The sequence below is a fragment of the Thamnophis elegans genome, chromosome 9 (genome assembly GCF_009769535.1).
Source record: "Thamnophis elegans isolate rThaEle1 chromosome 9, rThaEle1.pri, whole genome shotgun sequence".
Classification (NCBI taxonomy): Eukaryota; Metazoa; Chordata; class Lepidosauria; order Squamata; family Colubridae; genus Thamnophis; species Thamnophis elegans.
In genome coordinates this window covers 6557205-6585112 of record NC_045549.1, presented here as the reverse complement: position 1 = coordinate 6585112, position 27908 = coordinate 6557205, and the positions used below count along the sequence as shown (strand labels likewise).

General features: G+C 43.7%; 1 protein-coding gene across 1 annotated transcript in view; it reads right to left on the bottom strand.

Moving 5' to 3' along the window:
- The window catches only part of ADAMTS3 (ADAM metallopeptidase with thrombospondin type 1 motif 3), a 95143-nt gene that overhangs the window by 3417 nt on the left and 63818 nt on the right, over positions 1–27908 (bottom strand). Inside the window, exons 12-19 of the mRNA XM_032224308.1 lie at positions 27272–27405; positions 25366–25489; positions 17220–17300; positions 15453–15616; positions 14386–14551; positions 12495–12627; positions 8092–8299; positions 4696–4813 (exon numbers count right to left, since the gene is read on the bottom strand). Coding sequence (XP_032080199.1) covers positions 4696–4813; positions 8092–8299; positions 12495–12627; positions 14386–14551; positions 15453–15616; positions 17220–17300; positions 25366–25489; positions 27272–27405 — 1128 coding nt within the window. The remainder of the gene's footprint in view (positions 1–4695; positions 4814–8091; positions 8300–12494; positions 12628–14385; positions 14552–15452; positions 15617–17219; positions 17301–25365; positions 25490–27271; positions 27406–27908) is intronic.

The window sequence follows — 27908 nt, the reverse complement described above, 5'->3', positions numbered from 1 at the left end:
GCAGCCTCCATGTCTCCAGTGTCTTTTCCCCCACTTGGAGCCGAACCCAGAAGGACATTTCTTTCATCAGAATAATAGGGCTGGAAGGGATCTCAGAGGTCTTCTAGTCCAACCCCCTGCTCAAGTAATAGAGTGGTCCTTTACATACAGTGCAACTCTTCCTCCTCTTTTATAAGGTTTGGATTTTTTTTTTTTGAGGTTTGTAGCCTCCTGTCGACTATGTTCCAGTCGTGGGTTTTGTCCCACCAAGGTTCTGTTATTCCAATTATGTCATATCTACTTCCGTATATTAATAGTTCAACTTCACCCTGTTTGTTCCCCGGACTTTGTGCATTTGTATCTAGGCACTTGAGATCTTTATGCCTGACTCTGGGTATGCTTCAGTGGTGGGATTCAAATAATTTAACAACCGGTTCTCTGCCCAAATGACCAGCTGGGTAGGTGTGGCTCGGTGGTCATGTGACTGGGTGGGTGTGGCCAACTCAACATCACTCATGTCAATGGCACTTTGCCTTAGCTGTAACAATGTAATAAGGGTTAACCACAGAGGCAGTTTCTGTAAGCAGGGCAATAAAGATGAGGCTAGAAACAACACCAGAATGTTTCCTTCCTGCCTCTCTTACAGGATTAGCCCTGTAAAGTGGGGAAAAAAACCAAAATGAGATTTCTTCCAACAACCGGTCCCCCGAACTGCTTAGAAAGTTAAGAACCAGTTCTCCCGAATAGGTGCGAACCGGCTGAATCCCACCACTGGTATGTTTCCTATGCTTCCTATGTCTCCAATTTGGTATTTGAGTTTTTCTTCCTTCTCATCCCGCCTTACTTCGTTATTTGTCTTGCTATCTAAGGTTTTTTTTTTTTTTTTTTTTGCTTGCAATTATGTCCTGGAGATCCTAAAGACTGGTCACCCTCCCCCAGGGGTGAAATTCAGCAGGTTCTGACCGGTTCTGGAGAACCAGTAACGGAAATTTCGAGTGGTTCAGAGAACTGGTAAATGCCACTTCTGGCTGGCCCCGCCCCCATCTATTCTCTGCCTCCCGAGTCCCACTTGATCGGGAGGCAATGGGGACTTTGCAGTATCCTTCTCCTGGAGTAGGGAAGGAAATGGAGATTTTGCAGTATGCTTTCCCTGCCACGCCCACCAAGCCATGCCCACAGAACTGGTAGTTAAAAAAAAATAAATTTCACCACTGTCCTCCCCCCTCAATTTTAATTTAAAGCAGTGGTGGAATTCAAATGGCAAATCTAGACAGCAGACTAAAAAGCAGAGACATCACCCTGCCAATAAAAGTGCATTTAGTCAAGGCTATGGCTTTCCCAGTTGCAATGGATGGCGGTGAAAGTTGGACCATAAGGAAGGCTGAGCACTAAAGAATTGAGGCCTTTGAACTCTGGTGCTGGAGAAGACTCCTGCGAGTCCCTTGGACTGCAAGGCCATCCAACCGGTCAGTCCTAGAGGAGATCAACCCTGACTGCTCTTTAGAAGGCCAGATCCTGAAGAGGAAACCCAAATTCTTTGGCCACCTAATGAGAAGGAAGGACTCCCTGGAGAAGAGCCTCATGCTGGGAACGATGGAGGGCAAAAGAAGAAGGGGACGGCAGAGAATGAGGTGGCTGGATGGAGTCACCCAAGCAGTCGATGTGAGCTTAAATAGACTCCAGAGGATGGTAGAGGACAGGAAGGCCTGGAGGAACATTGTCCATGGGGTTGCGATGAGTCAGAAACGACTTTGCAACTTAACAACAACAAAAAGGAAATCTAGGGATCCTACTAGGTTTGATTGTATGGATGCAGATTCTTCCTACACTTTGTGCCCCTAATGAAGTCAGCTTAAATAAAATTGTTTTGGAAGCCTTGATAATTTCTAAAAGGTTTGAAATGAAGCAGAAAAAAATTCTATGGATTCCCACAGTCCCCAAACGGGTAAAGCTCTGCTGCCCCCTAGTGTCCATGACGTTAACAAACTTCAGCTCATTTGATTTCTCTGGCGTAGAATAAATTCTCCAAAACTGGACTTCTCTGTACACGCAGTGCTCGACTTACGACCACAATAGGGCCCCAAATTTATGCTGCTAAGTAAGACATTGGTGAAGTGCCCCATTTTATGACTTTTCTTGCCACAGTTGTTAAGTGAATCCTTGCCTGTGTTAAGTTCGTAACACGGTCGTTACGTCGGAAAAGGGGATCGCGTGACGCTGCAACCGCCATAAATATGAGCCAATGGTCAAGCAGCCAAATATAAATCACGTGACCATGGGGATGCTGCAATAGGCAAGTGTGAAAAATGGTCATAAGTCAATTTTTTTCAGTGCCGTTGTAACTTCGAACGGTCACTAAATGAACTGTTTGTAAGTCAAAGACGAAGTGTACTTGTCAAGGGATGTTTATCTTAGTGGTCTTGTGCCTGATCATTTCCGGACAACTTTGACATGGTTTCTAGAAGAGGTGACAGGCCCTCAAAAATTGGAAGACTCCTAACATGTCACCCCTAGTCCTTCTCTTCAGCAGACTAGACTAAGGGTCAGCAAACTGCGGCTCCGGAGCCGCATGCGGCTCTTTCCTCCCTCTGCTGCGGCTCCGTCATCGGTCGGCGCCACAATTCTGAGAGGACCTTCCGGTGGGGGTGGGGGGAGGGAAGCACAGTGCGCCAGGAGAAGACTCTATGGCAAGGGGAGGGTTTTGCAGTTGTCTCCACAATTAATAGGGCTTTCGGTTATGACAGGCAGAGGAAAAAGGACGCCGCGCTAGGAGGAGACTCTATGGTGGGGGAACTGAACTTCCGGTCAGCTAGGAGGAGACTCTATGGTGGGGGAACTGAACTTCCGGTCAGCTAGGAGGAGACTCTATGGTGGGGGAACTGAACTTCCGGTCAGCTAGGAGGAGACTCTATGGTGGGGGAACTGAACTTCCGGTCAGCTAGGAGGAGACTCTATGGTGGGGGATGTGAACTTCCGGTCAGCTCCAGAATTGAACAGGCGGCTTCCGGTTAGGACCTTTGTGGCTCCCGATGTTTTCTTTTCTGTGGGAAACGGGTCTAAATGGCTCTTCGAGCGTTTAAGTTTGCCGAGCCCTGGACTAGACATATCCAGTTTCTACAACCGTTCATCATATGGTTGAGCCTCCAGTCTTCTTACCCCCTTTGTTGCTCTTCTGGCTGTCCAATTTCTTCTTAAAAACCTCCAGTGATCGAGCACCTACAACTTCCAGAGGTTAAGGCATTCCACTAGTTCATTATTCTTACTGTCAGGAAATCAGCTTAGATCTCTCTTTAATGATCTTCCACCCAAAGGAGAGAGAAGCAATCTAAGAGAGAGTTTCTGATAGTTAGAACAATCTATCAGTGGGACAGAAGTTGCCTCCAGAAGTTATAAATGCTCCAAACACTGGAAGTTTTTTAAGAAGCTGTTGCACAACCCTTTGTCTGAAGTGGTGTAGGGTTTCCTGCCTAAGCGCAGGGGGTTGGACTAGAAGACCTCCAAAGTCCCTTCCACTCTTATTATTCTCTTCTCTAATCTCTTGTCTGTTCTCTTCTTTCTCTCTTCTCTCATCTTCTCCTCTCTTCTCTCCTCTTCTCTCATCCTCTCTTCCCTTCTGAATGCTAATTCTTTACAATCTATAAAACGCTGATGTATTTTGTTACTGCAATTTCTTTTAATTATTTGACCCTGAAATCAGAGCCTGTACTTTTTAAAACTACTCCTGGAAACACCAAACCTGAAGTAGTCAGCAGCAGCCTGAAGATGACGAATGTGACTTCGTCGAAACGTCGCCAAGACATCTCCAATTCTACGCGGGAGAAAACCCGAACTAGAGACCTACATACTAACACCCGCGAAAACCTCAGAAAAATATATATATATATATATATATATATATATATATATATATATATATATATATATATATATATATATATATATATATATATATATATATATATATACATACATACACGTCTTGCAGGGGAAAACTGCCAGCCAGGCTGGCAGGAGGAGTTAAGAGAGGACCTAACTTGGAATCCCTGTGCAGCCTGTAGCAGCGTAAAATCCATGAAGCCTTCCGGTCATTCCCAGGAGAAGGCAAAGAGTCTGGGGCATCTCTTGTAACATAAGTAGTAGATAATAAAGTTACTGACTTTCGTTGTTTATGATTGGCTCTGCTTGCTTACATCCGTCTGCAGGAAAACAACCAAGCTCAGATACCACCAAGGACCCGAAAATTACCGTATTTTTCGGTGTATAAGAGGCACCTCCCCCCACCCTACAAGAGCGTGGAAATGTTGGAGCATCTTATACACCGAATACAGCCATTTTTTGGCCTCCCGAAGCCCTGCCCTGCATCCCATTTTTGCAAAAAATGGGCCGTTTTTCACCAAAATGGAGGCTTTTTTGCCTTCTCTCAGCCCCCAGCAGCATTCTGCAGGCTTCAGCAGGCTTCAGCAGGGCTGGGCCAAGGCAGAAATGCCCCCAATTTTGCAAAAAACAGGCAAAAATTGGGCTGTTTCTTTTGCAAAAATGGAGGGTTTTTTTTTTTTGCCTTCCCTCAGCCCCAATGAAGCCTGCAGAGGGCTGCTGGGAGCTGAGGAAAGGCAAAAACCTTTTTTTTCTTACTTACCTCTTCGAAATCTTGGTGCGTCTTATACAGTGGTGCATCTTATAGTCCGAAGAATACAGTAATAAATTACTGCTACTTACCATTGCAGGGTGCAAGTTTGCAAACCCTCATGGATTCTGGCTTTTCTCCATCACACTGGTCACCTGTGCGGCATGACACCTGCCTGGATTCTGTCCCTTCACCACAGGTGACCGAGCACTGCGAGAAAAATAACAAGCAATGATGCAAACAATTAGCTTCCTGCATGCGACCAGCCAGTTATGCTGCAGATGGGTGCATTGGTATTTTTCTTTGTTAATGTATGGAAATATAGACAGAAAGCTTCCCAGGACAAAATCCGGAATTGGGATCACTTGCTTGGATGTATACCAAGCGCTTGCCCAAGCGTATTTGGCATACAGGTAGTTTTAGACCAGTGATGGCGAATGTTTTTCTGCTTGGGCGCCAAAAAGGCCTGCACGCATATGTTGCCCACACCCATAATGCAATGCCACCCCCCCCCCCCGATGCTTGCGTGCACAACCCACTCACCCACCCCTGCATGCGTGCAGGCCTCACTGAAGGCTCCAGACTTCTGGTAGGCTCATTGCAGAGGTGGGTTCCTGTTCTGGTCCCCCTCCGTCCGGTGATGAACGCAGACACAGGCTTAGCTGTTTGCCACTCTTTATTCACAGCAATTATAATCCTGTTGGCTGAAAGCCCACACACGACTCACTGGCAAGACGTTGGCAGCAACCCAGACTCCAACAGACATGGGAACACAAGGCAGACCAGACAAGGAGTTCTCCAGATTAGTACGAATGGTTGTGTCCTGCAAAAGGACTCCTCCCAAAGTCTCTTCTTATATACTCTCTTGGGAGGGGCCAAGCCACAACCACCTGGGCTTGATTATCTCTTATGAGTCTGTCTCCGTAACTGCTGCCTCAGTTTCTCCGCCCTCCGTTGGCTGGCGTCAGGGACAAACTCCCTTTGATCTTCCCCATTGCTCCATGCCTCAGGCGCCTCCTGCTGGCCAACCAGCCTCTCTGGTCCCTGCTCTGAGTCTGAACCCTGCCGAGGGTCCTCCACATCTTCCATAGCCGACTCATAGGGTCCCTCGCTATCGGAGTCCATTGGCAGCTCCAACGGCTCCTGCTGGGCCACAACAGGTTCCTACTAGTTCGGCCCGGTTTGGCCGAGTAGGTAGTAACTCGGCTGGACACCCCCACCCCCAAATCAATTCTATCAGCGCTGCTGTAGGTTCCACCATTTTGGTTTTTCTGCATGCACAGAAGCAATTTTTTTTTACTACTGTGCATGTGTGCGGACCGGGCATCAAGCACATGTTACTGCCCATCCAGCTCCTGTATGCAAGGTGCATACACGCCTGCAGCGCGCCCGAGTGAATCGGCAGTAACACAAACTAGAACCTTCCCCTGGGCCCCTGGGCCATTTTTTGCCCTCCCCAGGCTCCAGAAAAGCCTGGGGAGGGCGAAAAACGGCCCAATAGGCTTACCGGAAGTTCGTTTCCAAACTTCCGTTAGGCCCATTTTTCGCCCTCCCCAGGCTTTCTTGACGCCTGGAGAGGGTGAAAACGGCCTCCCCCACCCTCCAGAAGGCCGAAAATCAGCTGGTCATTGTGCGCATGTGCGCTGTAGCTGACATAGGGCAACACCTCACGTGCCCTCAGATATGGCTCCATGTGCCACCTGTGGCACACGTCCTATGGGTCCACCATTTTGGTCCTAGACTTACAACCGCTCCTTTACTGATGTTTCCAGCGCAGCCCCGTGGGCCAGATCACGCCCGCTGGCCTTGCGTTTGACACCCCTGGCTTAAATAGAAGAACACTCGTTCCTTCTGGACGTAACTGAATAAGTAAGGACAGGAACCATTTTCAGATAGTGATCTCAAGGTCAAATCTTGGCCAGTAGTCAATAATATTGATGTAGAAAAACTTCATTTGAGAAAATCAAAACTGAGCTTTCCAATTGGTCATGGAAAGGTGTAGAAGTAGAAGCATGTGAAGGGTTAATAGCACTTTATGAGGCCTTGGTAAGGCCACACTTGGAATACTGCATTCAGTTTTGATCGATGTAGAAAAGATGTGGAGACTCTAGAAAGAGTGCAGAGAAGAGCAACAAAGAGGATTAGGGGACTGGAGGCTAAAACATATGAAGAACGGTTGCAGGAACTGGGTAGGTCTAATTTCATGGAAAGAAGGACTAGGGGAGACATGATAGCAAAGTTCCAATATCTCAGGGGCTGCCACAAAGAAGAGGGAGTCAAGCTATTCTCCAAGGCACCTGAGGGCAGAACAAGAAGCAATGGGTGGAAACTAATCAAGGAGAGAAGCAACTTAGAACTGAGGAGAAATTTCCTGATAGTGAGAACAATTAATCAGTGGAACAGAAGTTGCCTCCAGAAGTTGTGAATGCCCCAACACTGGAAACCTTTAAGAAGATGTTGGATAGCCATTTGTCTGAAACGGTATAAGGTTTCCTGCCTAGGCAGGGGGTTGGACTAGAAGACCTCCAAGTTCCCTTCCAACTCTGCTATTGTATTGCATTGCATTGCATTGCATTGCATTGCATTGCATTGCATTGCATTGCATTGCATTGCATTGCATTGTAGTATTGTATTGTATTGTATTGTATTGTATTATTGTATTGTATTGTATTGTATTGTATTGTATTGTATTGCATTGCATTGCATTGCATTGCATTGCATTGCATTGCATTGCATTGCATTGCATTGTACATTGCCTTAGCCCTGGTCACTATTAGAGTTAAATCTAACCGTCAGGGAAGAAAATAACCTTTTCGAAAGTATCAGAAGCTTGGAATTTAGCTCAGGTTTTGCTAATTTCCAGAAACGAGAAGGCTTTAGATCAGGGGTAGTCAACCTTTTTATACCTACCGCCCACTTTTGTATCTCTGTTAGTAGTAAAATTTTCTAACCGCCCACCGGTTCCACAGTAATGGTGATTTATCAAGTAGGGAAGTAACTTTACTTTATAAAATTTATAAAGCAGAGTTACAGCAAAATTGGGATTGGAATTTATTGCATTTATATGCCGCCCTTTTCCCCGAAGGGGACTCAGGGCGGCTCACAATCCAAGTCAGGGAAGGGGGTACAGACAAGGGATAAAAAAGACGAACATAACAATTTAAAAGCACACGACAACCATACCATTCGAGGGGGGGGGGCAAAAGCTCTTTAGCCCCAGGCCTGTCGGAACAGCCAGGTTTTAAGGGCTTTGCGGAAGGCCTGGAGGGTGGTGAGGGTTCGAATCTCCACGGGGAGCTCGTTCCAGAGGGTCGGAGCAGCCACAGAGAAGGCTCTCCTCCGGGTAGTCGCCAGTCGGCATTGGCCGGCGGATGGAATTCGGAGGAGGCCTAATCTGTAAGCAAACCCTTACCGCCCACTATGAAAGCCGGAACGCCCACTAGTGGGCGGTAGGGACCAGGTTGACTCCCACTGCTTTAGATGCTTACTGGATTCCACGGCCCTGTTTTCCATTGAGCCGGACATGGCGCCCTGTTACAAGGCCTGCGACTCTCCGGACGTTCTCCACTGCAGTACTTAAAATGGACGGAGCGGTTTGCACCATCGTGAAGCGGCTGAACGCAACGTACACTTCGTATTTGGTAACCGGACGTCCCACAGGTTTTGGTGCAGTGCTCCCATTCTTCAGCTACCCAGCTGCAAAACAGAAGGAACGTTTTATTCTTTACTAGCTGATTTATTTATAGGGGAAAAAATGTCCGGACCAAACGTAATTTCTAATGTTGGATTTTCTCCTTTGCCAGAGGGAGCCCCCTTGTGGAGCACTGTGAAGCCGTTACCATGGCAACTCCACTGCGCTCTACAGTAGAAGCCATTTTATGGCAGTGGGGTAGAAGCCATTTTAAGGCACAACAGTCTGTATCTTAACAGAACACACGTCTCAAGGGGTTTTAGGAGACTCTTACCCCACAGTATTTGCTTCCAGAGGGTAAGTCATCTGTGTATCAAGTTTTGCTGAACTTGCTCGAGGCGTTCCAGAGTTATGCTGGAACACGAACACATAGACACAGACAGACATACATACACATCTGTTTATATATATATATAGACAGACAGACAGATAGAGATGGCTAGATGGCTAGATGGCTAGATAGATAGATAGATAGATAGGTAGGTAGGTAGGTAGGTAGGTAGGTAGGTAGGTAGGTAGGTAGATAGATAGATAGATAGATAGATAGATAGATAGATAGATAGATAGATAGATAGAGATAGAGATAGAGATAGAGATAGAGATAGAGATAGAGATAGAGATAGATATAGAAGATTAGATAGAGATAGAGATATAGAAGATTAGATATAGATATAGATATAGATATAGATATAGATATAGATATAGATATAGATATAGATATAGATATAGATATAGATATAGATATAGATATAGATATAGATATAGATATAGATATAGATATAGATATAGATATAGATATAGATATAGAAGATTAGATATAGATATAGATATAGAAGATTAGATATAGATATAGATATAGATATAGATATAGAAGATTAGATATAGATATAGATATAGATATAGATATAGAAGATTAGATATAGATATAGATATAGATATAGATATAGAAGATTAGATAGAGATAGAGATATAGAAGATTAGATATAGATATAGATATAGATATAGATATAGATATAGATATAGATATATAGATAGAGATAGAGATAGAGATAGAGATAGAGATAGAGATAGAGATAGATATAGAGAAGATTAGATATAGATATAGATATAGATATAGATATAGAAGATTAGATATAGATATAGATATAGATATAGATATAGATATAGATATAGATGATATAGATATAGATATAGATATAGATATAGATATAGATATAGATATAGATATAGATGATATAGATATAGATGATATAGATATAGATGATATAGATATAGATATAGATATAGATATAGATATAGATAGATATAGATATAGATATAGATATAGATATAGATATAGATATAGATATAGATATAGATATAGATATAGATATAGATATAGATATATACCATATGTATGTGATGCAGCAGGGGTTGCACAGGTAAACCCACCAGTGGCTGGCCAGGTTAGATGGTCTTAATAGAATGGACCTTATAAATTCATATTAGTTTGGCTTTTCATTCTAGTGCCCTGGAGTCCCAAAGTTGACTTTTAGCTGGAGTAAACCTTCTCCCCAACTTCCTCATAAGTATTAAAAATAGGGCTAAACAGTGTGGCAAGACCCTGTAAAGGAGGGGCACAGGAAGCCAGGCGTGGGTGAGAGATAGAACAGAGGTAAAAACTGCTGACAGCTTAAGACATTATAGGAACTTCTCTTTTTTGTATTTTTCCTATGTACTTCTCTGTAACATTCCAAATGAACTTCTCCTTTTCGAAATGTCATGCTTGTCTCGTGTATGGAAACGCCTTGAGAATGCACAGTGTGGAACACGGCATAAAAGTAGCATCCTGGGCAGAGCCCAGGCAGTTCAGGTTTTGGTGTGTGAGCACGCTGAACTCGATGCATGCAATAAACCTGTTTCTCTCACCTTCGTGGTCTCAAGTCCTGGTCTTTCGTAAGTAGATTACAAACTTCAATCTGCTGAAACATATGTAAGTATGTATGTGTGTGTGCGCATGTTATTGTGTGTATGTGTGTATGTGTGTGTAAATGTATGTTATTTGTGATGTTTCTTGTCAATGGCTGCTGGGGTCAAATTACCAACACAGTCATTAAGTGAATCTGATTCCCCCATTGACTATGCTTGTCAGAAGGTGGTAAAAGGACCCTGGGATACGGCAACTGTCACAAATACGAGTCCGTGGCTAAGCATTTGAATTTTGATCACGTGTCCATGGGGAAGGTGCAACGGTTGTAAGTGTGAAAAATGGTCATGTCACTTTTTTTTTCAGGGCTGTTGTAACTTCGAATGAACTGTTGTAAGTCAAAGGCTACCTGTAATTCGCTGCTCTGGGGTTTCATATTTTGAGACACATTTTAGAGGTTCTTTCAATGAATTTTGATGCACTGGGCTGCATTTTGCTGCACCGCACGAAACAAATAAATACATCAATCCAAGGGAATTGAGTTATTCCCATTTGCCAAAAATCAGCACCTTACTTAATAAAGCCGAATTGTAAAAGCTCAGTTGCTGGAGTCTAAGGCAATGTTGTTGATTTTCTTTACCTACTGGAGAGTCTCTCTAAATGAACATGACTCTGCATGACGTTCTCTTGTAATGTACAGTAGAGTTGAGCAACAGGGTTTTTTTTTTTTTGCTTTGTTTTCAAAACAAAGAATGCTCTCTTTCCCTCCGCCATACCCTTGGGGCACAGAGGCTGGAATCTCATTTTATGGCCAATCTTCAGACTTCAGGGTTGGAAGCTTTTTATTTTATTTTATTTTATTTTATTTTTCTATTCTATTCTATTCTATTTCACTCCACTTCACTCCCTACTCTACTTTCTTCCCTACACTACATTCTATTCTAATCTATTCTATTCTATTCCTATTCCACTCCACTCTCTACTCTATATTCTATTCTATTCCATTACTTCTATTCTATTCTTATTCCTATTCCATTCCACTCCACTCTATATTCTATTCTATTCTATTCCATTCCATTCCCTACTCTACTTTCTTCCCTACTTTCTATTCTATTCTATTCTATTCTATTCTATTCCTATTCCACTCCACTCTCTACTCTATAATCTATTCTATTCCATTATTTCTATTCTATTCTTATTCCTATTCCTATTTGTATTCCATTCCACTCCACTCTCTACTCTATATTCTATTCTATTCTATTCTATTCTATTCTATTCCTATTCCTATTCCTATTCCACTCCACTCTCTACTCTATATTCTATTCTATTCCATTACTTCTATTCTATTCTTATTCCTATTCCATTCCACTCCACTCTATATTCTATTCTATTCTATTCTATTCTATTCCATTCCATTCCCTACTCTACTTTCTTCCCTACTTTCTATTCTATTCTATTCTATTCCTATTCCACTCCACTCTCCACTCTCTAATCTATTCTATTCCATTATTTCTATTCTATTCTTATTCCTATTCCTATTTGTATTCCATTCCACTCCACTCTCTACTCTACTCTATATTCTATTCTATTCTATTATTTCTACTCTATTCTATTTCTATTCCTATTCCATTCCACTCCATTCTCCAGTCTATATTCCATTCCATTCCATTCCTATTAATTCTATTCTATTTCATTTTTTATTTATTTACCCGATTTTCATCCCACCTTTATGACTTTATAAGTGACTCATGATGGCAAACATTCCTAGTACTTCTTCCTCCTCCTATTTCCCCCACAACAACCACCCCGTGAGATGGGTTGGGCTGAGAGAGGGTAACTGGCCCAAAATCACCCAGGTGGCTTTCATGCGGCATTCACTCGAACTCAGCATCTCCTGGTGATTGGCCCAAATTCATCCAGTCGGCTTTCATGGCTAAGGTGGGGCTAGAACGTAGAGTCCCCTGGTGATTGGCCAAAGTCACCCGGTTGGCTTTTATGCTTAAGGTGGGAATAGAACTTATAGTCCCCTGTTGATTGGCTCAAAGTCAACCCAACAGCTTTCATGCCTAAACTGGGACTAGAACTCACAGTCCCCTGGTTCCTAGGTCAGCACCTTAACCACTACACCAAGGTGTCTCTCCTTTGTCAACACGTATAAAAACAAGACTGTCAATGGAGCAATTCTGCATTTTGTTTACTTAAGGAGAGATGCTACGCTCTGCAAGAGGAAGTTCCTTTGTTCAACCTGAGTGGCCAGCACAAATTACAATATGGGGGAACGAGTAGATACTTACAATGGCTGCATGCACTCCTGAAGGTTGCACATCCTACGAATCGGTTTAGGCTTTTTACTGGCATCGCAGAAGCCGCGCTGCACCATTTTGTTATCACTTTTCCTGCGGCATCCATATTTGGTGTATTGGAAACCTGGAGAGAGTGGGAGAACAGATAATATCCGTGTTAATAGCAATAGCACTTAGACTTATATACCGCTTTATAGTGCGTTACCACCCTCTCTAAGCGGTTGACAGAGTCAGCCTCTTGCTCCTGACAATCTGGGTCCTCATTTTATCGACGTCAGATAGATGGAAGGCTGAGTCGACCTTGAGCCGGTCAGGATCGAACTGCCAAATAGCAGGCAGCCGGCAGGCAGCAGAAATAGCCTGCAGTACTGCACTCTAACCACTGCGCCACCGTAGCGCACCGTGGTTGAATGAAAAGATCTAGCTAAACATAATGCACATTTTTCATCTTAAATGATTTATCCAAGATTGGGAAGACAACACTGCCACTGTTGGGTGTGAAGGACCAAGGCCACATACAAAATTCCAACAAAAGTGATTTATTGCTCGTGCCTGTGTACGGGAATCTAGTCAACTAATGTCCCCAATGTGCTTTTTCTGGAGGCAACTGGATTTCTTTTTTCTTTGAGGGTGTTTCGCTTCTCACCCAAGAAGCTTCTTCATCTCTGACTGGATGGTGGGGAACGGAAGGATTTGTATTCCTTGCAGACAGCTGGTCATTTGCATCCTTTTAGAGAGTCATTGAGGCCACTTGGAAGTTTATCTCTGTCCTCTAAATAGCCTCAAGCACTCTCTAAAAGAATGCAAATGACCAGCTGTCTGCAAGGAATATAAATCCTTCCGTTCCCCACTATCTTTTCAGAATGCATCTCTCCTTGATTAGTTCCCATCCGTTGTTTCTTGTCTTCCCCTCTGGTGCTTTGCAAAATATTTGAATTTCCCGTGACAATCATCCCCCCTTTTTCCCTAAAATTTTACATTTGTTTACCTGTTTCGGATAAATGGTCAGCAACTGGGGATGTGCAAATATTTCTCAATTGTTCCCGGTTTAGATAGGGAGCTGCCTATTAGTTGCATTTAATGTGCATGCTGAAATGCATATTAAAATTGTGTGTACTCAAGAAAATACCTTAGGGAATGTTCATTTTATGGAGGCCCATTTTAAAAAGGGATTTTTCAAAATCAACCATTGAGGAGATTTATTAGAGAAAATATAATAGGGCAGAACGTATCTATGAACATTCTGACGGAGGCGTCCCAAGAGCACGAAACAAACTCCTTGTTTGTTTTATTAATTGACTGTGAATTCTGCCCATTCACATCCAGCAAAGTCTTTCAAGGGAGGATTTATAGTCACGGACCTTATCTGGCTTGGAGAGCTGCCAGGCCGATATCTGCAAAACTTGGCAAGGAGTCTCGGGGAGTCATGAACCAATTAAGCGAACTAATGGTCTCCTGCAAACTCCACTCCCCTTTCGCTCCTCTTTTATTTCCTCTGGGAGGGGCCATTCTACCTGTGGCCTTACTCCCAAGTTGACCCCTGTTCTTTAGCTGTTCCCTTCCTCTGGCAACTCTGTGCATGCGCGCACTGGGAACAGGCTCCATCTGTTCCTCTGCCTCACTGATGTCTGACTCTGAAGGCAGCTGATAACTAGCATACGGCCCTGGCCCTCTCTCTTCCTCTGACACAGAGGCCTCCTCAGAGCCTTCCCCAGACTCCGGGACTGGCCCAGGTTCCTCCCCAACCTCCTCACTGTCCGAATCTGCTGCCAGCTCTGCCGGCCACTGGAAGGCCACAACCCAGGGATGAATTATCAACCTATTCCTAGGTACAAAATGTAGACACCCCCTTGTTCTCCCCTTCCCAACTATTCCAACATGCCTCCTCCACAGAGTTTGGAGCACTGGGACCAACTCTTCAAAGCCCACTCAAAGGTGTCCAGTTCCTCCTGAAGGACATTGTTGCTGCTGACATTGGGCACAGAATCTTCATGAATTATGTAACGGTAAATCAGGCTGGATTGGGTATTGTTATCCTGAGGAATTACCTGTAAAAGGACGGGATGACAAAAGAAGCTGTCAGTATTAGAAAACAGGGAATCCTTCTCTACCTTATTAGGTACTTCAGCAATTGCCTTGACACCCCCCCCCCCCGCCCCTCAAAAGAACCCCTCAATTCTTTCCATACCATATTTGTGCAGATTCTTCTTCAGCAAGATTTATTAAGCTGAAAGAGATCAGGCTGTAAGAATTTCAGCGGCTGACATTTTTCCATTCAGAACCAATGTGTCGCTTATGATTAGCATATGGTATTGTTACAGTATCTAGGAGACCATCCTGTTGCAAAGTAGCAGTTTGGCTTGCCACGGTACTAGCCCTGTTATAGGACATGCTTGCGCACTTCCCAAGGTGTAACACAGGAGAGTGAGCTGGCTTCGCACCAGAGTGGCTTTTCCTTCAGTGTCACCCAAGACCCGCTCCCTTCCCAGAGTTGTCTCTCAAGTGGATATCACAACCGGGAAGGTTCAGAGCCATCTGGAATCTGACTGCCTGCACAGAGCACCGTTTGTTTCCCCATCAAAGTGGTACCTATCTATCTACTCGCATAGAACATGGTTTCGAACAGTTAGGTGGACAGAAGCTGAGGTGAGTGACAGGAGCTTATCCCGACAGGCAATGCTTAGGCTCGAACTGCTAGAATTGAGACCATCTCCAACGTCATTAAGCCACTGAGCCACCGCACGTCTTAATATCCCTTTAATAGATTAGGGCAAGCCCGAGATGCATCCTCTTCGAAAAAGTTGCCATTAACTTTTAATGGGACATACTTTTGAGAATAACGTCAATAGAGTTGAGGACTCTGAATTGAAATTTACGGTTCTTGGAGGCAGAAAGGTAGACTCTGTTAAGCTCGTGAGGAAAATAAACCGCCAGCGTAACGTGACTTACCAGAACTAGAATGGCATCGTGCAGAGGCCCATCTGTCTGAAGAGTTTCTATACCGTCTTCTATGTGGTATTCCCATTCTAAGCCAAAGTCGATGAAGGAACGAGAGGTGGATCTTTCTCCTTTGCCATTTAGGATATAGTGGCCGGTTGCTTGGTTCTTAATGGCTAAAAGGAACAAAGGCAAGAAGCGGTCAACTCTTCACAGGCAAGATTCCAATTCTTTTTTTCTTCAAAGCCAAGACAAAAGGTTTAGTCTTTATGATATAGCTTCTTGACGCCAATAACTTCTTTTGTTCTGGAGACAATCTAGAACTTCTCAATGCTTCCATATTTTTATTCACTTACTTACTTACTTACTTACTTACTTACTTACTTACTTGCTAAGTTACTTACTTACTTACTTACTTACTAAGTTACTTACTTACTTACTAACTAACCAACTTACTAACTAACCAACTTACTTACTTACTTTTGCCTTTATTATTTTTACTTACTTACTTACTTACTTACTTACTTACTTACTTACTTTTGCCTTTATTATTTTTACAAATAACTCAAGGTGGTGAACATATCCCACACACCTTCTTCCTCTTATTTTCCCCACAATAACAACCCTGTGAGGTGAGTTGGGCTGAGAGAGAGTGACTGGTCCAAAGACACCCAGCCAATGTTCATATCGAAAGTGGCACTAGAATTCATAGTCTCCTGGTGATTCGGCCAAAGTTACCAAGGCAGCTTTAATGCCTAAGGTGGGAGTAGAATTCACATCGCCTGGTGAATGGCCCGAGACCAAACTGGCTTTCTTTGAGCGACACTTTTTTTTTTTTTAAGAGGAAGGGTTTCTGAACAATTTTTTCTAAAACATCTGTTAGTGAATCTGTCTATCTAACTATCTAACTATCTAACTATCTAACTATCTAACTATCTAACTATCTAACTATCTAACTATCTAACTATCTAACTATCTAACTATCATCTATCTATCTATCTATCTATCTATCTATCTATCTATCTATCTATCTATCTAATTATCTATCTATCTGACTCTGTGTGTGTGTGTGTATTCCAGCATACTCTGGAACGCCTTGATCAATTTCAACCAAACTTGGTACACAGATGACTTACTCTCTGGAAACAAATACTGTGGGGGGTAAGACACCCCTAACACCCATCGGGTCGGGGTGTGTGTTCTGTTTATATACAGCCTGTTGTGCCTTAAAATGGCTTCTACTGTACTGCTGTTAAAATGGCTTCTACTGTGCAGCGAGGTGGAGTTGCCATGGTAACGGCTTCACAGTACTCCACAAGGGGCTCCCTCTGGTAAGGGGGGAAAATCCAACATTAGAAATTAAGTTTGGTTTGAACATTCCCCCCTGCCCCCAATAAATAAATACCCAGGCAACGCTGGGTTATTGGCTAGTAGACTATAAATCTAATAAAATAAATAGCTGAATAAGTAATCCATCACTCAAAGTGTTCCATAAAATATGGAAGCAAAGACTCATAGAAATTAGCTTAGACAGAAACTCTTGTGAGCGCAAGACAAAAGTACTACAGCTAGCAACTGAAGTGAACGCTTGCGCTGGTGGAAGAGTTACTTGTGAAGATAGTATACTCTGAAATATACACTGGAGTCACCTGAAGTTTTGGAGACATGCCCTCAGCTACCCATAAGCAACCATGCCCACAGCTTCTAAAATGAGAAGTCTTTGGCATCAGCCCTGTTGGCCTGATGGCCAAGAAGACTTGGCCAAGAAGAAGCACTTACCAAGAATGTGAGGGGAAGCCTCATCTTCTTGGACAGTCACATGTCGAGCACCCGCTGGGATGTCAAACATCTTAAGGTACCCTTTGGCATGTGCAACGAGGCATTGAGAGACAGATGAGAAAAAAGGAAGAGGAGGAGGAGGAGAAGGAAAAAGAGGAAAAAAATTGGCTAGCATTAGTTAGTTGCAAGTGGAGATAAATCCCATTGAAGGACGGGTCCATCCATAGGTCTTTGACCATTAAATGAGAAGATAGAAAGACCTGCAGCTTGAGGACTAGGCTGCCTTATCTTTCCCAACTCTACATAGAGAAGGGAAAGACAAGGAAAGGTCCCTGCAAGACACTTATTTTGTTATGCTCTCTGAAGAACATAACACTGAGATCATTTAGACCAAGTATTTATGCTTCCTATGTTTCATGGATGAAAACCATGTTGCTATTAGTTGCGAAGTCATGTCCAACTCATTGTGACCCCATGGACAACGTTCCTCCAGGCCTTCCTGTCGTCTACCATCCCCCAGAGTCCATTGAAGCTCACAGTGACTGCTTGGGTGACTCCATCCAGCCACCTCCTTCTCTGTCGTCCCCTTCTTCTTTTGCCCTCAATCTTTCCCAGCATGAGGCTCTTCTCCAGGGAGTCCTTCCTTCTCATTAGGTGGCCAAAGTATTTGAGTTTCCTCTTCAGGATCTGGCCTTCTAAAGAGCAGTCAGGGTTGATCTCCTCTAGGACTGACCGGTTGGATGGCCTTGCAGTCCAAGGGACTCAATGCAGGAGTCTTCTCCAGCACCAGAGATCAAAGGCCACAATTCTTTGGCGCTCAGCCTTTCTCATGGTCCAACTTTCACAGCCATCCATTGCAACTGGGAAAACCAGACCCTTGACTATACGCACTTTTGTTGGCAGGCTGATGTTTCTGCTTTTTATGGATGAAAACCATACCATGGATATATTCTTTCAAAATCCATATGCATTGTTGATGCGCACACACCCCAGCCATGCATCAAACCACTTTTGATCCATGGGAAATCTCCAAATAACATTTAGATGCTGCTTGGATTCAGATAACAGAATTCAAGGACAGTGTAGATGACCTGACTGAGAATGAGGGAGAGGTCAAATATGTCATCAGCTATGAGTCCCTTTGCGCCCAGCTTGAATTCCTTCTGTTCTTAATTCCCACTAATTTCCCTTGAACGTTAATAGTTCAGATTCTTGTAGAGAGCTTAAGCTTACAATAAATCTTTATTACACATTTGAACTGCCTGGATTTCCTGATTTCCCTGGCGCATGACAGTTGGACTTAATTCGCATGTGGCTATGTAGAGATTCTAGGCTTATTCCTCTTTTAACTCCACCCACAGGTTCTGCCATTTTGCCTCTAATAAGTATCACAGCTTTCAGCATTCTAATTTTGTAATCATATTCCACGTTAAGCTGCCAAATAAAACTACCTTCCTCTTCAATGTGCTGGCCAGTGTGTTAATTTGTAACCCGGCTTGGATTCAAACCCAGGGCTTTCTATTGTAGCCCATCAGAGGCCAGTGGAGTTGGCAGCAGATTCGGACAGTGAGAAGGTTGGAAGGAGGAGCATGGGCCAGTCCTGGAGGCTGGGGAAGGCTCGGATGAGGGCTCTGTGTTGGAGGCAGAGAGGGGGCCAGGGCAGTCTAACAGTTATCAGCTGCTTTCAGAGTCAGACATCAGTGAGGCAGAAGAACAGCTGGAGCCTGTTCCCAGTGTGCGCATGAGCAGAGCTGCCAGATGAAGGGAACAGCTAAAGAACAGGGGTAGACTTGGGAGTAAGGCCACAGGTGGACGATGAATGGCCCCTCCCAGAGGAAATAAAAGGGGAGCGAAAGGGGAGTGAGCTTTTGCAGGAAACAATTCATTCGTTCAGTCATTAAATTCATTTCAGGAGTGTGAAGATCTGTCCATGAATCTCAGAGACTCTGTGCCAAGTCTTTCCTTGCACAGCACCTCATTTGGGAAATATTTACATGGCAGCTTTCTAACTTATATAAGGTTTGTAGATTCAAATATTCCTTTGAAAGACTGTTTGCCGGGTCTTGGCTGAGTGTGAATGTGAGGAATTCACGTTTGTTTAATAAAAGGGGTTTTGTCGGGACCAGGAATCTTCGTGCTTTTTGGTGAAGCCTAAGAACACTTTCTTCCAACAGTCTGAATCACAGAAAGTTCTAATGAACAATTCTAATTATCGAACTTTCCCTCGGGAGAAATTGCCATAGGAAGCATAAAGAATTTGTCTTTTTTCTTTTTCTTTGCAGTTCTTGTAAGTGTCTGCCAGCAATGAGGAAGGAAGGGGTGAGAAAGGGATTAAGAGAGACTATGGATGCCCGTCATCCTCCAATGGGACGAAACTTACCCAGGATATTTTTTGATACTCTGGTTTTAGAAATGGAAACATGACGAGCTCCTTTAGCCAAAGTAAATGCACCTCTTGTCTTCCCTTAAACAAAATGATTTTTTGTTAATGATCTGGTCACCAAAATCTTGAGTTTTCATTGAGTGTGTCTTGTTACGAGCTTTGTGGTTGATCAAATGAATTATTTGCACTCCAACCCTATTTTAAGTATTTTTGTCCACGTTGGAGCAATTTTTTTTTTTACAACACAGTCAATGAAAGTTAAGACTAAGGGGAAAAACAATCAAGTGGATACTTGCAGATTTCATTTTCCAGATACTTGAGTTCATTTTGACACCTCTTGCTTAATTGTTTCCCTGTTGGAAGAAGTTAGACTTTTTTGAGGACTTTTCGAAACAATAAAATAAAATAATTCAGTGACGAAAATAAAACTTTACCAGGAATATATAAATAATGGTTACAGGTCTCCGAAGTATAATCCTCAGTCACCAAGGATGAACAAAAAAAAATTACATTAAAATTGTGTCTGTTTAGCTTCATTTTTGGATAATTTTATCATGAATTCTGATAAATATGAAAACTTCACAAAATTTGCTTAGAATAGAATAGAATAACAGAGTTGGAAGGGACCTTGGAGGTCTTCTAGTCCAACCCCCTGGTTAGCCAGGAAACCCTACACCACTTCAGACAAATGAATATCCAACATCCTCTTAAAAACTTCCAGTCTTGGAACATTCACAACTTCAGGAGGCAAGTTGTTCCACTGATCAATTGTTCTGTCAAGAAATTTTGCCTTAGTTCTAAGTTGCTTGATTAATTTCCACCCATTGTTTTTTGTCCTACCCTCAGGTGCCTTGGAAAATATTTTGACTCCCGCTTCTTTGGGGCAGCCCCTGAGATATTGGAAGACTGCTATCATGTCTCCCCTGGTCCTTCTCTTCACTAGACTAGCCATGCCCAGTTCCTGCAATTGTTTTTCATGTGTTTTAGCTGCCAGTCCCCTAATCCTCTTTGTTGCTCTTCTCTGCACTCTTTCTAGAGTCTCCACATCTTTTCTACATCGATCAAAACTGAATGCAGTATTCCAAGTGTGGCCTTACCAAGGCATTATAAAGTGCTATTAACCCTTCACATGCTTCTACTTCTACACCTTTCCATGACCAATTGGAAAGCTCAGTTTTGATTTTCCCATTGTTCTATCCCAAATGACGTTATTTAAGCATAATGTGAGCTAAAAGTATCAATTGCCATTGTAGGATTGTGGACTGAAACCAGGGAGAGCTAGGTTCTAGTACAATAATACAATAATACGATGGCAGAGTTGGAAGGGACCTTGGAGGTCTTCTAGTCCAACCCCCTGCCTAGGTGGGAAACCCTATACCACTTCAGACAAATGGATATCCAGCATCTTCTCAAAAACATCCAGTGTTGGAGCATTCACAACTTCTGGAGTATTTTTTCAAACTTGACAACTATAAGATGTGTGGACTTCAACTCCCAGAATTCTCCAGCCAGAGTTGCTTAATGTTGCTAAGTTTGAAAAACACTGATGGAGCCTATTGTCAGTCATAGCTCATTGGATAACTTTGTGGGGTCATAATGTACACTATCTTGAGAGGGTTGGAAACCTACAAAACAAATACACAACGTGAATGTTGGATCCATGTTGTCTACCCAGACTGTAATTTGAACCCACAGTCTCTCTAACTCTTTAAAACTCTACATTATGGTTGCAAGCAAAATGCTGAAACTTGTCATCTTGTGGCACTCAAGTACATGGAAAATCACTTCCTGTAGGCAATCCCTACAGGGAGCAGCTGTCCGGAGCACATATGGGCAATCTCCTGTCCTCTCCTCATCCAGACAGGTTCCAAGGAAGTGGTCTACTAACCGGTTCCTTGGTCTATGCTGCAGTTGTTGGCTCCACTTTCACAGAGCTATGATCAGTTAGTTGTGTCTCCCCTCCCCAAAGGTTTCTTATATATATATATTTAAAGTCACAACCCCTGGTATGCCCAAATATGGGATGAAGGTCACTACTTCCATTCTCTGTCCATCGGCTCGTCATAAGAGACCATCCAGACAGAAACCCAATATTTTTACTGTTGCCTTTGTTATATTTGTGTTGTGTTTGTGCTGATAAATAAATAAAGGGAGACTAGTATAGATCTATTTCAAGCTATTTAGTTCTCATCAGTCTCCCTTTATTTATTTATCAGCACAAATACAACAAATGTAACAAAAAAGGCAACAGTAAAAATATTGGGTTTCTGCCTGGATGGTCTCTTGTGAGAGCTGAAGGACAGAGAATGGAAGTAGTGATCTTCCTCCCATATTTGGGGTTGTAAAAATCTAATAGATACCTTTCACCCTGGCTGGGCTGATAACGGATAAGAGCCTGTGGCCTAATGGCTAAAATGTTTGCCTAACATGTAATATAGCCCAGGTTCAAATCCCAGTAAGGGTATGGCTAGCTGATGAGAGCTAAATAGCTTGAAATAGATCTATACTAGTCTCCCTTTATTTATTTATCAGCACAAACACAACACACACACACACACACACATTCCATTTTTTGAAGTAATTGTCAACTTTTTCTCCCACTCATTGCAATATAGGAGAGTCAGATGCTCAAATCTTTTTGGTTCCCATAGCAGACTCTGCCTAGAATGTCTTCCCACGATTTAAATAAGCAAAACTACAGGCTTATTTTTTGATATTTCACACCGTTCCTTACAGTTGACATGGAGTTTCCAGATGGCCCTCATCCACATGCTGAAGAGAACTTAAATATTACACTGAACCATATCCCAGAATCAAGTACTATTGTTTAATTCATTAGCTTTAATTCAATTCAATTCAATTTCATTAAAGTCTCTGTAATATAAATATAGTGACACTGCTAATAAGTGAAATGAACAAATTATTTGTTTTACATTAATTAGGGCTAGTTTGTGCTACCTATGGGAAGCCTTCTTCGAGTGAATTATTTCTTCCCCAAGAGATATGAAAGAAAAGTTATTTTTTTTCTCCCTCGGTTCTGTTTCTTATTTTTATGAGAAGCTTTTCTTTAAATACAGATCTCTCTAGGCCCCCCTCAGGGTTTTTTTCACAGCAATCTGACATGCATTACCTTGAATACATCTCTGGCATCTGTTGTATAAACATTTGTGTGAATTTACCCAATTAGCTGATCGAAGGGGGGGAAAGGAACATCATGAAACTATTATGTTATGTAACCTTTGGTTGAACTTTTGAAGTGTTCAACTTGCTTTTGTGGAAATAAACTTGTGAAATCAGTAGACACAATCCAGAAATCCTATCCCCGTGATGGACAACCTATGGCACACATGCCAGAAGTGGCACACAGAGCTATCTCTTCGGGCATGCCAGCCATCCTCCATTGCTCTTCCAGGTTCCAGCATGTGCATGGGCCAACTGGTCTTCTTGTGTGCATGCATGCCAGAAACTGGAAGACCAGGTGACCAGCGAGCATGCGCATCAGGGGTGGGTTCCTCCCAGTTCTAACCTCTTCTATAGAAGAAGGTTCCACAAATCTACAGTGCCGTTTAGAACCGGTTCCAGCTCCCTCCCCCCGCCCATCTGCACATCATCAAGATGAAGAGCGAGAGGAGGAATTCTGGGAGTTGAAGTCCACAAGTCTTAAAGCTGTCAAGTTTGAACACCCCAGGGTTTTTTTTTCTAAAGGATTAGGGGTGCAAGGGTCTTGTAACTTGACAGCTTTAAGACTTGCGTGCTTCAAATGCCAGAGTTTCTGAGCCAACATTTTGGTTGCTAAGCAAGAGCGTTGTTAAGTGAGTTTCACCACATTTTACAAGTTGGCCGCACCCACCCAGTCACATGACTGCCAAGCCATTCCCACTCAGTCACATGGCTGGCCAGCCACTCCCACCCGGTTACATGGCTGGCCAGCCACTCCCACAAAGAAGGCCACAGAAGAGGTTCTAAAATTTTTTGAAACCCACCACTGATGCGCATGCCGGAAAACGGAAACTCAGTTTCCTGGAAGACGGATACGTACTGGGGAACTGATGTTCCTGTTTCCGGTGCTCCCCCGCAGGCACGCATGTGTTCCCATTCCACTACTCTGTGCCAAAAAGGTTCACCAACACTGTCCTATCCAATCCAATCCTATCGTGATGGCTAGATAGATGTTCTTCCCTCCTTCTCTTTAGATAAAGCAGAAGAGTTTCATAAATTTGACAACATATCGAATTCTAAGACCAGTGGACATAGTCTTTAAGATTTCACAAGTCACTAATGAACCACTTGGAGATCTAGGTGCTTCCTACTGGCTTAACTCTAACTTACCATTTTTTTCGGAGTATAAAACGCGCCAAGATTTTGAAAAGGAAAATTAAAACAAAAAGGTTTTGCACTCTGCAGACCACCCAAAAACGGCTCGTTTTTCGCAAAAATGAGACCATTATTTTTTTAAAAAGTCATTAATAGCCTTTAGGAGGCTTGTAGAGTGCTTCTGTGGGGGGGGGGCAGACAAAAATGAGCAAAAAGTGGCCCATTTTGCACAAAAACGGGCCATTTTTTGTCAAAAAAGGGGCATGGATAGCCTTTAGGAGGCTTATAGAGTGCTCCTGGGGGCTGCAGGGGGGCAGAAACAAGCAAAAAACGGCCCATTTTGCACGAAAACGGGCCGTTTTTTTGCCAAAAAATGGGCATACATACCCTTTAGGAGGCTTATAGAGTGCTCCTGGGGGCGGGGGGGGGCAACGTTGACCAGAAAATGGCCCGTTTTTTGCTCATTTCTGCCCTCCCCAGCCCCCAGGAGCACTCTGGAAGCTTCCTAAAGGCTGTGCAGGGCCATTTTGGTGAAAGGGCGGGGTTTTGGGATGCAAAAAATGCTGTATTCAGTGTATAAGATTTCCAGTCTCTTTTTTGAGGGAAAATACTCCGAAAAGTACGGTAATCCACACTTCTTGCAAAGAACATTGATTGATAGAGGAGAAAGTTCTAGACAATTTTCCCATGGTATCAGAGTTGGTATTCAGCCGGTTCGGACCGGTTTACCCAAACTGGTAGTGGAAATCGCGGGTGGGCCATAAAGCTGGGCGCATGCATTGACGGGCGGGCGCGCTCAGATTTGTGAACTGGTAGGGAAAGTAAATGAATACACTCCCCCCCCCCCCGGCATGATATCTGTCAGAAAGATCAGGTCCACACACGAAGGTCCAATTAAACTGATTTATTGCTAAAAATGTACACAGAGGAATCTTTTCAACTAACAGTGAGAACTTGCTTGGTGTTAGGTGAGGATCAATGGAATTCAAAGGAGGATGGATTTTAGTTTACTTGTGACTACACAAGGATTCTAGGCTGGTCCCTCTTTTAACTCCACCTCCAGTTTCTTCTACTTCTGTTCCAGAGGTAGGTTCCGACAGAAACTCCTGCCGGTTCGCTCAGGGACATGCCGTGCACATATGCACCCTTTATGCACGCTGTGCATGCATGCGCAATACAAATAAAATTGCTCTGGGCAGGTGCAGAAGCAAAAACAAGATGGCGGTGACTAAGGTGCTGCCGGGAGAACCAGTTCGGGGGCGTGGCAGGCCTGGGTCGTTGCCGGTTCAGCCGAACAAGCTGCTACCAGTAGGAACCCACCATAGTCCTGTTCCTATAGTGTCCTAGATCAAACTTCTCAACTTTTGTTTCTGCCCTTTGGAATCATTAAAACGCCGCTTAGAAACTAATAATGAACACGAAGTTAGGGAGATGGGTTATTATCCTTACCAGATTTCTTAGGGGTTCTGGTGAAGATCCCTTTCACTGTCCGGCAATGTGAGTTATCTCCTCCACAAACTCCACACTTGTCTTCAGCTTTGTTGGATCCGATCTCTTTGTTGCAACCAACTTTCTGCCGAGAGAAGCAGATAAGCAGAACGGAGAGAAGCAGGAAGATGCGGATGAAAATGTAACAATAGCCCTTAAGACTTCTGTACTGCTTCGTACTCATTTACAGCCCTCTCTAAGTGGTTTACAGAGTCAGCATTTTGCCCGCAACAATCTGGGTCCTCGTTTTACCGACCTTGGAAGGATGGAAGGCGGAGTCAACCTTGAGCCAGTCAGGATCGAACTCCTGGCAAAGTTAGCCCTGCAATACTACATTCTAACCACTGCACCACCACATGGAAGTGTATCAGTTCGCGATGCTGTTGTTATGGCCAGCTGGCTGCTTGCCCTTCCAGCAGCTCAATCAGAGGAGGAGGCGTGGGAATCAGGGTCAGCACCAAGGCAAGCTGAGAGCTCCGAGGGGGAAGAGGGAATGGAGGTGGCAGAAAGAGAGAGAGATAGAGAGACAGAGACAGAGACGGAGACAGAGACGGAGCCTGGTCCGTCCGTCAGCCCTCAAATAGAGAGTGAGGTCTGGAGGTGGATGATGAGGAAGAGGAGGAACAGCTGGGTCCAGTGCCTGACACATGGATATGCAGAAGGCAGAGGAGAGGAGAGCAGTGGAAATCTATGGGCCGGTCCTTGGGATGGAAGAGCTACCGCTGCTAGTGAAGACCCACCCTACCTCTGCCGATAAAAGACAGAGGGCGGAGATGAATAGATGCGGCAGAGGAGAGGAGAGCAGTGGAAATCTATGGGCCGGTCCTTGGGACGGAAGAGCCACCGCTGCTAGCAAAGCCCCACCCTAACTTGAGGGATAAAAGGCAGGGGGCAGAGATGAATAGATGTGGCAGAGGAGAGGAGAGCAGTGGAAATCTATGGGCTGGTCCTTGGGATGGAAGAGCCACCGCTGCTAGTGAAGCCCCACCCTAGCTCTGCCAATAAAAGGCAGGGGGAAGAGATGAATAGATGTGGCAGAGGAGAGGAGAGCTGTAGAAATCTATGGGCCGGTCCTTGGGAGGGAAGAGCCACCGCTGCTAGCGAAGCCCCAAAGGTGTGGCAGACAACTATTTATTTTCTGGGGTTCACCTCCAGAGGTTTGTTGTGTTTGGGGAGCTGGGTCAGAACAGCTATTCATTATCCTAGCCTAAACTCTGGGTCAAGAAGGTGCATAGCATCAGATTCATCTTACTACTGTTGGCTTCTAGAAGTTGTGGGTGCTCCAATACTGTAAGGTTTTCGACTTCAAATGGTCACTAAATGAATGTTTGTAAGTCAAGGACTACCTGTACCTTATTTCCATTTTTGTTGTGGCCATTTTAGCTTTTGGTTAAGAAAAAAAACGTTTCCCCCTTATTTTTTCCTAAAATGTCGTTGCTAAGTGAATATCTTCCACATACATCTTAAAGAGTTTACGTGAGGTATCCTGGATGAAGCCGAAACAACCAAATTATCAAGTTTCCGAAAGATTCCCTAATTAATTCATGAGCCTCGAGCCAGGTTTCAAAAGAAAACCAGTCATTTATTAGGAACACCATTTCGGCAACACCCCATTGCAGTCAGATCTAAACCTCATTTGAATTGTGAACTTTACCCCTGTTTCTTCCCTCCCCTCAGTCTGTGTCATAGATCACCTTCACCAATGAGGTGCACGCCTCACAAGCCTGCTATGATAATCCGAGATCCGACTCTAGCTGAAGGCATGCGTGGAATGCGCTCCCCCACTTTCCTCACCATGGCAACTTGATAACAGACAGGCCAATGCTTGATGAGTTGACACAAATTTTATATTATGACGATCGCTTACCACACATTCTCCGCGGACGCATATACTGAAGGGGTCTTTGTAGGAACAGCGAGTCCCATCATGGGTTAGTTGTTTCATGTAAGCAATGTCCCCTGTTTCTTTGGACTGGCAGTACAGTTGGCATCTCTTGGCGGCTATAGAGAGCAGGAAAAAATAGCGCTGTCTTTGGTGACTTTTAGGCTGGGAACAATTTACAATTTTTCTAGGAGATGTGGCGTTCACTTTAGAACTATTTTTCTGATATTTTGAAAAGAGCAACTTGTTGGGAAGAAGTCAATAACATGTCAGTAAGTATACTACATATACTAAAAGAGGGTGAAAATTTGGATGCGTCTTATACTGAATATATCCCCGCCCTTTGGCCTCGGCCTCCCGGCAATTTGCCTCCTTGCAGCAAACGGGGAAAATGGGGCTTGCAGAGGCTGCAATAGGATATAAGCAATCCCTGCAGCCTGAAACAGCTGATGATCGGGAGGCTCTTAAACTGAAAGTGAAACTGTTGCTGTTTGCTCCAGGAGACAAATTGCTGGGAGGTAGAAGCAGATTTTTTCTTCTTCTGCTGATCAGCTGCTTGCTGTTTGCTGCAAGAAGGCAAGTCAATAACTATACAGAATGTTCAAATTATTAGACTTATTTT